This window comes from Mytilus edulis, chromosome 2 (assembly GCF_963676685.1).
Source record: "Mytilus edulis chromosome 2, xbMytEdul2.2, whole genome shotgun sequence".
Lineage (NCBI taxonomy): Eukaryota > Metazoa > Mollusca > Bivalvia > Mytilida > Mytilidae > Mytilus > Mytilus edulis.
In genome coordinates, this window is record NC_092345.1 from 91,079,815 (window position 1) to 91,094,989 (window position 15,175).

General features: G+C 31.9%; 1 protein-coding gene across 1 annotated transcript in view; it reads left to right on the plus strand.

Moving 5' to 3' along the window:
- Positions 1-6,249: 6,249 nt before the first annotated feature.
- The window catches only part of LOC139513400 (calcitonin receptor-like), a 52,085-nt gene continuing 43,159 nt past the window's right edge, over positions 6,250-15,175 (plus strand). Inside the window, exon 1 of the mRNA XM_071301827.1 lies at positions 6,250-6,429. Coding sequence (XP_071157928.1) covers positions 6,333-6,429 — 97 coding nt within the window. The 5' untranslated portion in view covers positions 6,250-6,332. The remainder of the gene's footprint in view (positions 6,430-15,175) is intronic.

Consider the following 15,175-nt stretch of genomic DNA (forward strand, 5'->3'; position numbering starts at 1 on the left):
AAAATACTGTGTTGCTATATAATGTCTTTTGCACCATTTACAACTGATTTATGGATTCAAAATTAAGAATCATTTTCATCGGTAGGTAAATGTTTCTTTTAATTTGGTTCAGGTTTATATGTACTAGTATCATGAATACGATATTACTTTTAAAAAATAGTTTAACTTCAGTTTTTCTGAGTTTTCTCTCTCGGCTTACTGCGAAAAAGATATTAAAAAGGGCATGTTTCTAAAATTTATAGAGCATATTGATTTTATGAGGGTTTTTTTTTATAAAGAAAAACTTTAAGCCCGACGGTAAAGATAATTGTCCAAAAAGGAAGGATGCCAAGTTAATACGATAGCAGCCATATCTCTATGCATAATTGTTCAAATTGAAGATGTAAACGACCTTGTATTTTTTATAACTTCATTCCGGATGTCTGATTTTTTTTTTTATTATCTTTATTCAATTCTTCAACATATATTTACAACAGATATATTACATATTACACAAAATTATCACAAGGCAATGTTATTAAGTATAATGACATACATAATCAGTACAGAAATAAGAAATCATGCGTTTTGACACCTTCGGTTTCTTGTAACAGAGTATATTTTTTTTTAAAGTATGTCTGATTATGTCTCTCTGGACTTTTTTTATCTCGATTCTTATATCTCTTCACAAGTGTAATAGACCTGTCGCGCACTGACAATACAGTGATTTGGTTTTATATTAATTTTGTCATTTTTCTTTTGTTATTAAGGTCAATTTATTTCGTTCAAATACATTTTATTTGATCATGTTTTCTAAAAACTTACCAAAATAAATACAAAACTTTAACATTTTATAATGATACATAAAGTTATAACAAACAAAATTTATAAAGTTTTAAATTTGTTTTGTAATTTAGCTCCTTTGTATCTATGTAGTTTCACGGGGAAATAACTCTTAACTATAAACCTTTCGTACCGACGGTTACTTGCAACGGTTGCTTGAAAGCATAATCGAGTGCACACACTATTGTTTTCTACGAATACAAGAAGAAACCACATGAAATTAGTCCCAAATTACAGCTAAAAATTCTCTAAACAGTTCTGCATATGATTCCTAAAACATTTGTTGATATAAAGTGTATACATCAATAATTTTCAAAAGTTAAATGACGGCTCCCACTTCGTACTACGGTTGGTACGGTAGCAAATCTGGAAACCTCTATTAACCGACTATACGGTACGGATTTTTCTAACTGTTGAAGGCCGTACGGTGGTCTATAATTGCTTAAATCCACTTCATTTCAGCTCTGGTGCATAGTTTTCTCATTGGCAAAAAAACCACATCTGCTTATTTTCATACAAGAAGAAAAGTAACTCTCCGACTTGGTGTATTTTCACGGAAAGAGACACATATATCAGATTTAAATTGGTCATCCTTTTGATATCGTTTTAAACAAAAGGATGGAATTTTTGTGGAACTTTATAATTATTCACGTTAATTTTTTTTACAGAAGTGGTATTGATCAGGCATTTCGTTATGGAACTGTTGCTTAGTCTTTAGTTTTTTATGTTGTGTCTTGTGTACTGTTTGTCTTTTTCTTTTTTAGCCATGGCGTTTTCAATTTATTTTCGATCAATGAGTTTGACTGTTCCTTTGGTATCTTTTGCACATCTTTACATATTAGACAAAAAAGTGCGTAGGAAATTCTTGAAACCTTTTGTTTTGGGCTAAAAAGACAAAATGATAATGGTTAATATTTTTCTGAATTGTGACATCATTACGTTTTCCTTTTTTTTTCAAATCAAAATTGATTTGCATATAATTTATAGTTTAAAACATGCCTACAAAATCATAACGCAGTTTTGTGTTCTGAAATTTCTCAACATAACAAATACACCTTAGGCACTGCACAAGATTGAATGTTATTTACGAAACGTTTAAATTGGAATCTTTTCAGTGGGAAGTGGTCGTAAATAGAATTAAGGAAAACAGACTTAACTTTACTTTGGTGTTACCAACTATATATATCTACAGGTTGTTGGTATGGTAATATTTAACTGAAACGTGTGTACTCTAAATTGGTAAGACTCTTGTAATTTAGTCTCAACTACTTTGTAAATATACTTGGTTCGGTGTGAGCCAAGGCTCCGTGTTGAAGGCCGTACATTGACCTATAATGGTTTACTTTGAAAGATTGTTATTTGGATGGAGAATTGTCTCATTGGCACTCACACCACATCGTCCTATATCTATTGAATAAAGCTACGTGAATCAAGGCGGGCGTGGATAAAATTATTGAAACACATTTTTAACTCTCAGACTGCTCGATATTCCAAAGGTACTTCTGATTTTTATCCAATAAGGAATTTGATGTTGATCGTTGATATTTTTATAATCTTTCAATTTTTTTTTAATTTGATTTTCAAATCACAACTGTTTTTAACTCCATCAGATCATATGCTGTGGACATTATATTAATATTCTGCATCCATCAAATCACGTGATTGTTAAGTGGGAGACGCAGAGATTATTCCTAGATCAGATGCAAAGTAACGTTTTTGTCATTGTCTTTGTTGTGTTATGTCGTCACTACCTATATTGTGTTTTGTAGTCAATGTCATTATTGTGTTTTTATGTCTGTACCATTGCTACAGCATGTGTTGTTGTCGATACTTATTGTTTTTTAATGTCGCGGTCATTGTTGCGATTTTTTGTCGCTTCCATTTAGTTTTATTGTCAGTGACCTTATTATGTTTTTCTGTCGCTACACTAGTGTTTTGTTGTCAATGCCAGTAATGTGTTTTATTGTCGATAACACTGTTGTGATTTATTGTTACTACTATAATTGGGTTTTGTAGTCTGTATCATTTTTGTATTTTGTTGTCGCTATTATGTGTGTGTTTTGTTGTGAATGTCGCTATTATGTGTGTGTTTTGTTGTGAATGTCGCTATTATGTGTGTGTTTTGTTGTCGCTACTTTTATTGGGTTTCATTGTCTTAGCCATTGTTGGGCTTTGTTGTCGCGTCTACCATTGTTATGTTTTGTTGTTACTGTTATTATTGTGTTTTGTTGTCGGTACTATTATTTATTTTGTTTTGTCGGTTCCTTCATTGTAATTTGCTGTTGCTGCCATTGTTGAGTGTTTTGTTAACGGTTCCATTGAGGCATAAATTATCGGTGCCATAGCTGTGTTGGATTGTAAAAGCCATTTTTGTATTGAAAATACTAATACTGTGTGTTATTGTCAATGCCTTATTTGTATTTGTTGTCAGTACCATCATTGGTTGTCTGTATCATGACTGTATTTTACCGTCAGTGTCAATACAGGGGTTGCTGTTGTTGTTGCTTTTTTATACTGTTGTCATTGACATCAATATATTGTGTGAAATTTTTTTGTATTTTGTTACCAGAATTATTTTCAAATTTGTTTTGTCAATTTCATAAACTTTTTGTGTTGTTATTGCTAATTTTGTATTTTGTTGTCATTGTCATTATTGCTTAGTTGTTGTAAGTGCCATACTTGTATTTTTATTGTTGTAAGTACCATTATATATTGTGTCGTTGTCATTGTCATTATTGTATTATGTTGTTGTCAGTTCCATTATAGTAATTTGCTGTTGTCAGTTCCACTTTATTGTCGGTTTCATGAATGGTTTTTACTCTCGGTGCCTTGCTTTTATTTAGTTGAGAGTCTCATTATCGTGTTTTTATTTTGCAGTTCTTATATAGACATTTTCTTTTCGATCACTGCCTTCAAATAGTATGTGCTTACGATCACGGTCAATCATTTTACCTAGGCTCGTCTAGTTCCGTTCGCAAAATTAGAATAAACAATTGTTAATCTTAATTAAATTAATTTTTTAACATTAATTCCTAAACGCAACATTTCAAATAATTTGTTTCATGCAAGCCCTTCTCCCTCTTTCCTTTACCCGGCTACAAAATTACACCAACAAAGACTCCAAGTTTAGATGCCTTGCAATATGAATAACAGTGGTTGTATAATCAAAACAATTTCTACAAAAGAAGGTGTTAAATACAAAGTATATCATAAATCAGAAGACAATATCTTGAAATATATTAATAATGACATCTTTCGTAATATATTTGTGGTGTATCTTCTGCATCCGTCTACATCTGGAAATGGATCTAATGTTAGACCAGACCGACAGCTTGTGTGATCTTTGTCTGTCTAGTGCATATCAAATTCTAAGTAAAATGACATTGCTTATGTAATTTATTCTAAGGAGAGACCATAATTTAAGGTAGTTAACGCACCAATGTAAATATAACGGAATTTGATGAGACTGTCATCAAAGTGAGAGGGTTAACGCTATAAAACCAGGTTTAATCCACCATTTTCTACATTTGAAAATGCCTGTGCCAAGTCAGGAATATGACAGTTCTTGTCCATTCATTTTTGATGCGTTTTGTTATTTGATTGTGCCATGTGATCATGGACTTTCCAAATAGATTTTCCTCTTAGTTCAGTATTTTTGAGATTTTACTTTTTAAGAAATGACGTGATTCAGAACAATAAAAAGATTTTTTTTTTCGCACTTCATTAGGATAACATCTACCACTTACTAATCTATAAGCGTGATAGAGATAGTTATCTGTGATTAAAATTTATTATGTTTACATCCAAATTACAAATAAAACCACCAGAGTACTAATCTGAGTTGATAAAATGAAAACAACATTTGATATATTTGATTCGTCTGACGCGCTTTTATTAATTTGTCCTTATCGTGGACTCTCTTGTCCAATATTTGAAAGCCACTGCAACATATAAATACTTGAATACATGAAGGGCTTTTAGGTCAAACCGAACTTTTAAAGAATACCAAAATCCACATATGTCCATCAAAGCATTACAAATACATATACGCTTTTACAGTTCTAACCTCTTATATAAATACTTTCTTTTTCAAAGTATAGCTTGATCTCTGAATTAAAGCCACTGAAAATGATTGAAATCAGTTTAAAGATAACAAAGTTTTTTTATCGATCTATCCATCTTTTTATTTTTTCTATCCGTTTTGCAATTACAATGACAATATACAAAGCTATGATATCGACTTCTTTCCATTCCAAAATAAAATTATGGATAAACTGTAGATATTATACATCAAATGACGGGATAAAACGACCTAATATAATGCATTTTTTTCATTCTATTCGTTCTTGCTAACAATGAAGATCTGTCCTATACATATCTAGAACTGATGAAATTTATTTGTGAAAATGTAGAATATGAAAAGAGAATTCTCCTCTTCATGGATACCTCGGTAACATATAATCTAAAGGCCATTGTCAGTGATAAAGTGTCTATTCAAGGTTTCTTGCCGATGGCTAAATTCATCCGTTTATTGATAGTGAAGTGTAATAACATTCTGCAAACAATTTTTCCATAATAGATAAAGGGTCAAGCCGAACCAAATATGGCTTATTAGCCTGCTTGAGCTATTTTCTGAAAGAGGCCTCCAACAGATAAGCCCAAAAGGTGAAGCGATGATTTAGCGAAAAATACTTACAAATTACGAGATGAGATGTATCACAGTTGTAGGATGAAAACATCATACTGTGGAGTAGTTCAATTGTTTACGCTCCAGAATATCGTCTGATTAGAAAATTTACTGGTCGTGTTCTATTCTCTATTTTGACTTTCCCTCAAGATTTTTTTCTTGATTTGTTTATTCGGAATAGATTTACCAGTATTAACTGTAAATTAGCGTTGCTTCTTATGTGTAATAGATCAACATTGGAAATCATTATTTGTTAATTATGGCATGTTTGATTTTAATTTAAGATATTTCTATATTTAGGCGTATGGATGTTCGTTTTAATTTTCTAAAACCGGCTTCGTTTTTATAAGTTGAAACATTATCCTGCTTATTTTTCTTTTCTTTAAGGAGTATTTAGTAAAAATAAAGAATTCTTAAATAATCAGTGCTTTTGCTGGGTTTTTTTTTTGCAATTGCGGCTGTTTTAAATTTTATTCTTTTTTTTAAATGTGGAATTTTTCTTTATTCTATCGCGTTCTTCTTTCACACTTTATGCTTGAATGAAACAACTATAGCTAAAACATTACTGTGATGTGAACAAAATTAGTTATTGGTTTATTAATGCCACATCTGCAGCAAGTCCAATATCATAGTTTATCATCAGAATCGCCATATTTATTTTCCTCTGTGTAATTACGAAATCTGTTAAAGAACCCGCTTGTACTAGATCGATACATACTTGTGCGCAAGGCAATTGTTCAGCTATCAAAATAAAGAACTGAAGTCAAATAAGGCATAAAGTTTATCATAAGTGTAAAGAAGTTTATGTTATGATACAAGGACTATGACACCGGAAGAAACGTTATCATTTTTTGAGACAGTAAGCGAAGAACAGACCAAGTGTTTAGAAAGAATTTCTAAGATTAAGCCCAACTTTGGAGGTAAGACTTGTATAATTGTATAATCGTGTTTTTTTTGTGTGAAACACGATGCCATAACTTATAAATTGTCTATGATCCAATTGCTCATTGTTAATAGAAAGTAAAAAGAAAAAAATACGTATGCTATCATGAGCGATGTCTAGTTACAATGTAGGTTAGAATAACAAAACTGTTGTAAAAATTTATAAGAGATAGTGCGCTTTAAAACAGAATTACAAAAAAAAACGTATAGAAAAAAGACGAAAGGACTGACCCAGTACTCCATAAACTTTGCATACGATGACTTACGTGCAAGTTAAATATTTATATTGACAAGTTATGAGAGTATAAACTTTTTCTGTCGAATGGTATTTTCTTTTTACTCATTACTTATGCCCCACAAAATAAGAAGATGTGCTCGGTGGTGTTTTGTTACTACGTACAATTTGAAGTTAATATTATTATTTTTATCTGTGAGAATATTTTTGCCTTTTTTCCTTTTTTCCATCGTTTATTTTTTTTAAATTAAAATCGTTTGAAAATGTTCAATGTTTTTCTTGCTGTATCTATCTGTATGGCTTTCAACATACAATGACCTGAAAAAGTCTGTTTTGTCAATCATCAGATTTGATTTCATTATGTTGTCTATAATACTCTAACATAACGACTGAATAGTTTAACCTGCACCTTTTGTAAATTGTCATGATATTATATATAATAATTTATCCACAATACCTATTTCACTTTATGCGGTCAAACAGTAGAAATATGCTTATTAAGTACTAACATATTGTTGAAATATATAAATGACACGATAATAGCATTTAAATGATTTGTATTATTTGTAAATGGGTCTATTAATTGGAATTTTACAGATAATGCAAATACTATAACATAACGTTAGTGTAAATTGACGTCAACTGTTCTTTTATCAGTGTTTTTACTTAACAATGCTTAGTTTGACTTACTTTATACACTGTGTGTTAACATTCAAAAAGAAGTCCTTTAGATATTGAACTACATGATATGTATATAAGTTAAAATTAATAAAAACTGTATGTGGACTATTACATAGTACCTTCTTTCTTCTTGTGTAATATATACGAGTGGACAAAAATATGCCTTGGTTTAAAATCATATGAAAAGAATCTTTTGTAAGTATGGTGTAAATGAAATTGTTATCTTGAACCAACGCATATAATGTCAATGTACGTCTGTGTTGTCATTTATCTATGCACGATCTTTTATTTTATGTTTTAAGTTAGTAGAATATTCTTTAAGACAAACTATAATTCTTTTCCTTGTTGTTTATTTTCTAATTTATATAAAAAAAAAAACGAGAAACGAGGATCACATATGAACCGAAAATAATATAACCACTAAACAACATTTATTACAATCCTGAATGTACATGTTTAATGGACAAACAGCTGTGAGATTGCTAAATACCAATAAGCTATTGGCGAATTAGAGTACGGGAAGACAATAATTCAATTGCGGTAAATTTCTGTAGATCTTGGTAAATTAAAGGATTTTCATTTTAGAAGTAACGTAATGTACAAGTAATTTATATTAAAACTTAGCAATTCAAGTATATCCAACATATTTATGTTTTTCTTTTTAATTTGAAGTATCAAATGATTTTGAAGAGTTTATAGGCTGAATCAAAATATGAAAGATTATTTATTTCTATTGATTTTTGAAATGCATATTTCTAACACGTTTGTTTAACATCACGGTGTTCGAATTATAGGTCTTAAAGTTTGTATTCTAAAGTATATTCCCAGCACACCAATGAAATTTAAATACTGCATTTCAGTTGTAATCTACAGCTTGTTGTACTGTTTACCAAAAGCATACAAATAATAATGTAAATCTGCAATATGACAACCTGAGAAAACCCAATATCGTATAGACTAAGTGATGAAAGCTATAAAAGTCCCCAGGGTAACAAAATATGTAATACTTTTAAACAGAAAATCAACAGCCTGGTATGATTTAAGGATTGTGTACCCTTGTGTTGCTTCAATGCTAAACAAATGGAAATTTTATAGAAAATCCACAGCCTTTCCCCTTGTGCTCTCATATTTGGTAATTTAGTACTTTAATTGATAGATAGAGGATTATTGCATGCAGTGCTAGCAATGATTTCCTTAAAGCAGGTTTATAAATTTAGATATTGGTTAAAATAAATATAAATATGGACCATTTCAAGTACACCTTCTAGGGTGCGCTCGACTTTAGTGACTCAGCACGAGATGTGGTTGTTTAGTCTTTTGTTAACAATAAACGATAGCTGATTATAAAAAAAACAAGTGCAAGACCACACCAATTTAATTCCTTGTTCGACGGACCCGCCCGCACCTATTTTTTTCAAAACAGATTTTTTTATATATTTTTTTTATATTCCCGCTTCCCGCATCCGGAAATGTAATCATGTCCATTTCCCGCACCGTTTTGTTTTTTTGTAAATATTATAAAAAGATCTCAACATATGTTTTTAAAATCACAGTAACGATTTTAAACCTATAAGCACCCCACCACACTGTGTAAATAGACGTGAGCATATTTGTTTCAGCATGAAAACAATTAATCCTAAGTGGGAGTGCTTCCGTTCGATATAAATTAACAGTGGAAATACACGTACAGAACAAAACGTTGGTTTCTTTTCCCCTTACTTATATTCCCTATCAAAAGATGTTCGTTGTTAGAATAAAGAATGTAAAGAACTTCTGAAAGAGTTGCTGGCGGTACAAAACTATCCATACTCGCTGCAGGTTTGTGCACCTGTCCTGGTTGATTCAGGGACCTGTCGTTCAGAAGTTATCGTTTGTTGATGGAGTTCATTGGTGTTTTCCCGTTTGGATATATAAATTAGATCGTTGGTTTTCCTGTTCGAATTATGTACACTAATAATTTTGGGGTCCCTTATACAGTTATAGCTTGCTGTTTGGTTTGGATCAAGAACTGTGTAAAAGGCCGTACTTTGACCTATGCTATGTTTGATATTATCAGGTTGGGAACAACCCTCCCTCAGACAAGAGGTCATTTTACTGTTGTAGAAAAGAAAATAGAAATACCAAGGATTTGTATTGTGCTACTTTACAAAACCTTTGAAAACTTAGAATTTTTTACTCAAAAAGAGGAGAAATACATCATATTTTAAAACAACTTTTCTTAAAGAGGGGTCCACTTATTTTGAATAATATTAAACTGTTAAAGTAAATGTGTTAACATGGTTAAAGTCAAGGAATATTACAAAATTCTTGGACAAGATTTAACCATTTAATACCAGATAGATATTATAGTTCTGTGGGAAAATATGAGCCATTGTGTACTAAAAAATGTTTTTTTTTACCAAAAAAATATGTTATAGCTTATATTGACCCCTCATAAAAGGGATATTCATAACATTAAGGGGTTGTTCTGGACCTGATTATGACTTGGATGAAGAATTGTCTCATTGTCAGTCACACATACATAGACCAGATTTAATTATTCAATTATTTCTTGTTGAACATGTTGAAAGGGGAAAAAATACTTCATAAATTTAAGAAATGTAAAAGCACAAGTTTAAATCAAGTTTGAATATTGTCAAAACCTACTATTTTATGTTTACAAAAAAAAACATATAATCGCTCGCCTTTGCTTTTCAAGCTTCGCCTCCAAAATTTTCAAGTTAAATATTTTTTTATTAAAATTTTCAAATCGCTCGCTCGCCCCAATTTTTGGAGTCCAAAAATCCGTAGAACAAGAAATTAAATTGGTGTGGCCTAAACTATGTTTCAAACTTTTATAAAAAAAAAATCTCTGTATTTAAGTTTGTGGATTTTCTACAAAATTCTTCATTTTATTTTCAGTTTCTTTGCAATACCAAACGGTAAAATAATATTGAGAACATATTTCATTTGTTTTAACGAAATTCATGACATCAGTCGTAAATGTTGACATTGACATATATACAGCCATCAATGCAAAACTCGTATTGCTGAACGTGAATACACGAATATGTTTGATATTCCCAAGGAGACGGAAACAAAATTTTTACAATTGATCATAGACCCCAAATTTATTTATCTTTAACGTCTTCAAATTCAGACATATATATGAAAAGGTTTTTTTTAAGTAAATAACATTGAGATGACCACACTGATAACTCCTGTACGCTCGTCACTTTACATACTTGGTCCTTGCTTTGCATTTTGGCACATAGGACAAAGACAAATGACCACAGTGTACGCTCGTCACTTTACATACTTGGTCCTTGCTTTGCATTTTGACACATAGGACAAAGACAAATGACCACAGTGTACGCTCGTCACTTTACAAACTAATTCCTGACTATGGCACTTGGCATTAGGTCAAGGTCAAGTTGCCCCAGTGATTCCTCGTCGCTTTACAAACTTATTCCTGACTATGGCACTTGGCATTAGGTCAAGGACCAGTTGCCACAGTGATTCCTCGTCGATTTACAAACTTATTCCTGACTATGGCACTTGGCATGAGGTCAAGGACAAGTTGCCACGACTCCTCTACTCTCGTCTGATTTCATACTTAGTCCTTGCTATGCCTGTTAGTGCATATCTCAAGGACCAGTTAGTACATGAACATATCACAAGTACAAGTTGCCACAACTCCTGAAATTCTCGATAATTTTCATACTTAGTCCTTGCTATACCTTTTACAAGGACTAGTCGCCACTTCCTTTTTAGTCCTTGTCATATGGAAAAGTTGACATGACTCCTTTACTCTCCTAACTGGTAATTATATAAGATTTTAAGGAGTTGGTTGTCTAACTTCTGAAGGCGATATTACACAAACAAGATAACTACGTTATCTCTCGCACTCCTATATCACGTGCTCCTAGCATCTTGCATACATTTTGTCATCTTTAAACATTTTCTTAAAAATGAATTTAACGTGCAATTTTAATATCAGAGATCGGATAGTGTGCGGATAGCTGACCAAAAGATATAACCACTACATATTTAAATGGATTAACAGAAGGCTTCTGTTTACTAATGATCATGCAATTGGCGTCAGAAAAGATGAATATTTATTATAATAAAGATGCTGCATGATATTCCAAGTTCAGAAATATATTATCCATATAATACCATACAATGAAAAAGGTCATTGTTTGTAAATAATTATGGTCTAGGCTAAAGATAATAAAACCCAAGATTTATGACAACAAGTACACTGTTTCGAGATCTTACACCGACTGACAGAGATTTTTTTTTATAGTAACAGTGGCGGATCCAGAACTTTTTCTAAGGTCGGGGCGCTGACTGACATAAAAAGGGGGCGCTTCAGTCACGCTTCAGTAATTACCCATATAAGCAACCAATTTTTTGCCTAAGAAAGATCCGCCTATGAATACTTTTAAAATATGAATCTATTAAACAGTTATGAACGGTCTAGTATTTACCCTGGTTAAAAGAACCAGTGTATGTGGGCAATATATTGGGTTTCTTTTAAACTACTACAAATAGTGTTTTGAATGTACATTGTATTTCGTGCAGCATTTCTAGAGCAAATTAAAAACAATTGTACTTATGGATATTTTCATTGCTTTTAAAATGCTGATAGTGATATCTTCTGTAAATGACCTACTCTTGATTTGGAAATGCAAATACTAATAGAAAAAAAGATGTGGTAAAAGTACCAATGAGACAACTCTCCATCTAAGACACAATTTATAAAAGAAAAAAACATTATAGGTCAAATGTCGTTTTTCGAAACAGAGCCTTTGCTCACACAGAACAGCAAGCTATAAAGGGCCCAAAAATGACATGTGTAAAACCATTTAAACGAGGGAAAACAAAGTCTGTTTTATATATTCCAAATTTCATCATAAGCTTTTAAATATAGATGATATGCTTTAAATATGTAAACACGTTTTGGAAATTCCTTAAGTCATGATTTGTTGCCATTGTAACTTGTTCAATGTCCAAAATTGTTTTGTTTTTCTGAAAACCTTGTACCTTAGATATTGTACAGTAATTAACAAATATGTTTGACAAATTTTAAATTTGCAGTTATTTTTGGGCCAAATAAGGGCCTTATTGCCCCTACTCATTTGTCAAAAGTGTATCTTTACTTTATCTCCCTATGTCTAAAATAAGAACAATCATTCATTTTGCGGGCGGACGTGAACTATTCTTACTAGCGTTAATTTGTCCCTGAATTGAGTGTACTGTCATTGCTCCCTTTAGAATGTACTGGCATACAATGCAAGTTTCCTTTTCACTTCTCCTTTAATCACATTTTTTCAATAATAGAGAAATAAAACTTCTATTCATGGAAATTATCAAAGCAATAAAACATATTTTGAAGAAACTAATTGGATAGGAACACTAATGATGTTGTCACAATGATTGATGGAAAATAAATAAGAACACAAAGTAAGGTTGGTGGTTGTGTTCACATAATATCATACTATATTGTTATATGTGAACAAAACGTTAAAATTAACCCATAAAACATAAAGTAAGGTTGGAGATTGTAGAAAGGACCACAAAACACAAAGTAATGTGGGAAGTTGTTAAAAATGAAAGAAAAAAAAACTGAGTAAGGTTGGAGATTATGGAAAGGACCACACAATTCCACGTGAAACAAATGAACACGTTACATAACATATCTATGGAACTTATTGTATATTTATATTTGCTTTCTTTTTGAAAATTCACGAAATATTTGCCACTGGACATTTAGCAAACTCCAAGCATTCAATCAAAATAAAAGAGCCGTAACTGATAAAGTAGATATAGATATAGGAAGGTGTGGTATGAGTGCCAAATGAGACAACTCTCCATCCAAATAACAATTTATAAAAGTAAACCAGTATAGCTCAATTTACGGCCATCAGCACGATGCCTTGGCTCACACCGAACAACAAGCTATAAAGGGCCCCAAAATTACTAGTGTAAAACCATTCAAACGGGGGAAAAACGGTCTAATATATATATAAAAAAAAAACGAGAAATAAACATAAATCATTGTAGCAAAAATGTATGGCTACGGGTAGCTAAAAAGTGTGCGGGCTTCCATAATACTTGTATAAAAGAAAGCTGTAAATTTTGGTGACTGGCCAATTTTTTACTGGTCCAATATGTCTGCATGTGTACGAAACTGCTCACGAATGTAGTACGGTAACCTATAATTTACATTCATTTGGGTTTTTTTTCAATCAAGATATAGCAATACTATATTTCATTACTTAACTTTGAAATATTTCTGCGTGGGAAACATGTTTTGGTACACAAACACTGGTACCTGCCACCTAAAAAAATCGTTTTGCCTTTTCTAGAGCACCTAATTACGACGTCACAATTCCACAAGTTATCTATTATCGTAGATAGCTTCTGTTGTCATCTTTAATTTGTTATCGGTAAGATAATTACAAATAATAACTTAACAGTCGTTTTGTTGTATGTGGTCCAGCAGAGTTAATTGTATTTGACATCAAATGATAGCAACCAGGCATTAGTGATGGTCAGTTTGTTCACATGGCGGGGAAATTTGATAAAATGTTTGTCATAGTGCTAAAATGTAAAAACTCACTTATCTTACATCTTAAGGTTAACAATACGTAATAGATGATCTTTTACGTGCAATATTATAATAATAACATTAAGGGTACTAATTTTCTGCAGCAGATGCGCATTTCGACAATAAATGTCTCTTCGGTGATTGTCGAGGGCAAAATATTTAAAGATTAAAAGCTTATTAAGAAGATGAGGAGCTATAATCCAAAATATACAAAAAGTATAACTAGAACATTCGAATAATTAAAAAAAAGTTACTAGTATATTAATTATTACTTAGATGTAGTAAATTAATCCGGCAAACAGGGTAGTAAATGCAAAGAATGCACTTTTAAAAATATCTAACAAAGTACCAGTTAATGCTCTAGTAAATTTGTTATCCTAGGAATTTTACATCTGAATCTCTAATGCCCGCGTCACACTGTCCCGATTTTTATATACGATGGTCACCCGAATACGAAAATTGTAAGTTCGTACGAAGTTGGTCCCGATCTCGTTAAAATACCAAAAGGTGACCGAAGAAAATACGATGAATAACGAAGTCTATACGATGGTGCCGAAATTATATACGAAAGCAAAAGATGGACATACGAAAGTTAACCGAAGAAGGGTATTTAAGCTTCATAACTCAGCCGAAGCCGATACGATGGATCACGAAGGCTACACGATGGATTACGATGATGGCGCGATGGCCATACGATGTATAAAAGACGTCGTGTACAGCTTACGATAAGTATACAAACGATCTAAAAATGCGTTCTACCTGTTTTGAACTTTTTTATGAAACGAACAGAATTTCGACAACATATTGTTTCTGTACAAGTCTGCCGTGCATGGCCGAAAATCGAGTCTTATAAAACTTAGTGTATTATCCCCTCGCCTACTACATATAAGTTGCGTGTAGATAGAGTTGTTATGGACACTCTAGAAACAAAATGCTCAAAACTTGGTATGGTGTTACTCGTTAAGAATATCTTAAGCGCTATTAACTTAAAAGTTCAAAGGTCAAGGTCACAGTGGCAGTTGTCATACAAGGCAATATCACCCTTGTGGACACTCTAAAACCAATATGCTTCAAAAGATTTTAACCACATTTTGTATATTGTTCCTCCTTGTAATGATCTGACATTTTTTAAGTTCAAGGCCAAAGGTCAAGGTTATGCATATGGACTTGTTTTTTCTCCTTGAAATAGCATACTAGTAGTACACAGGAAATT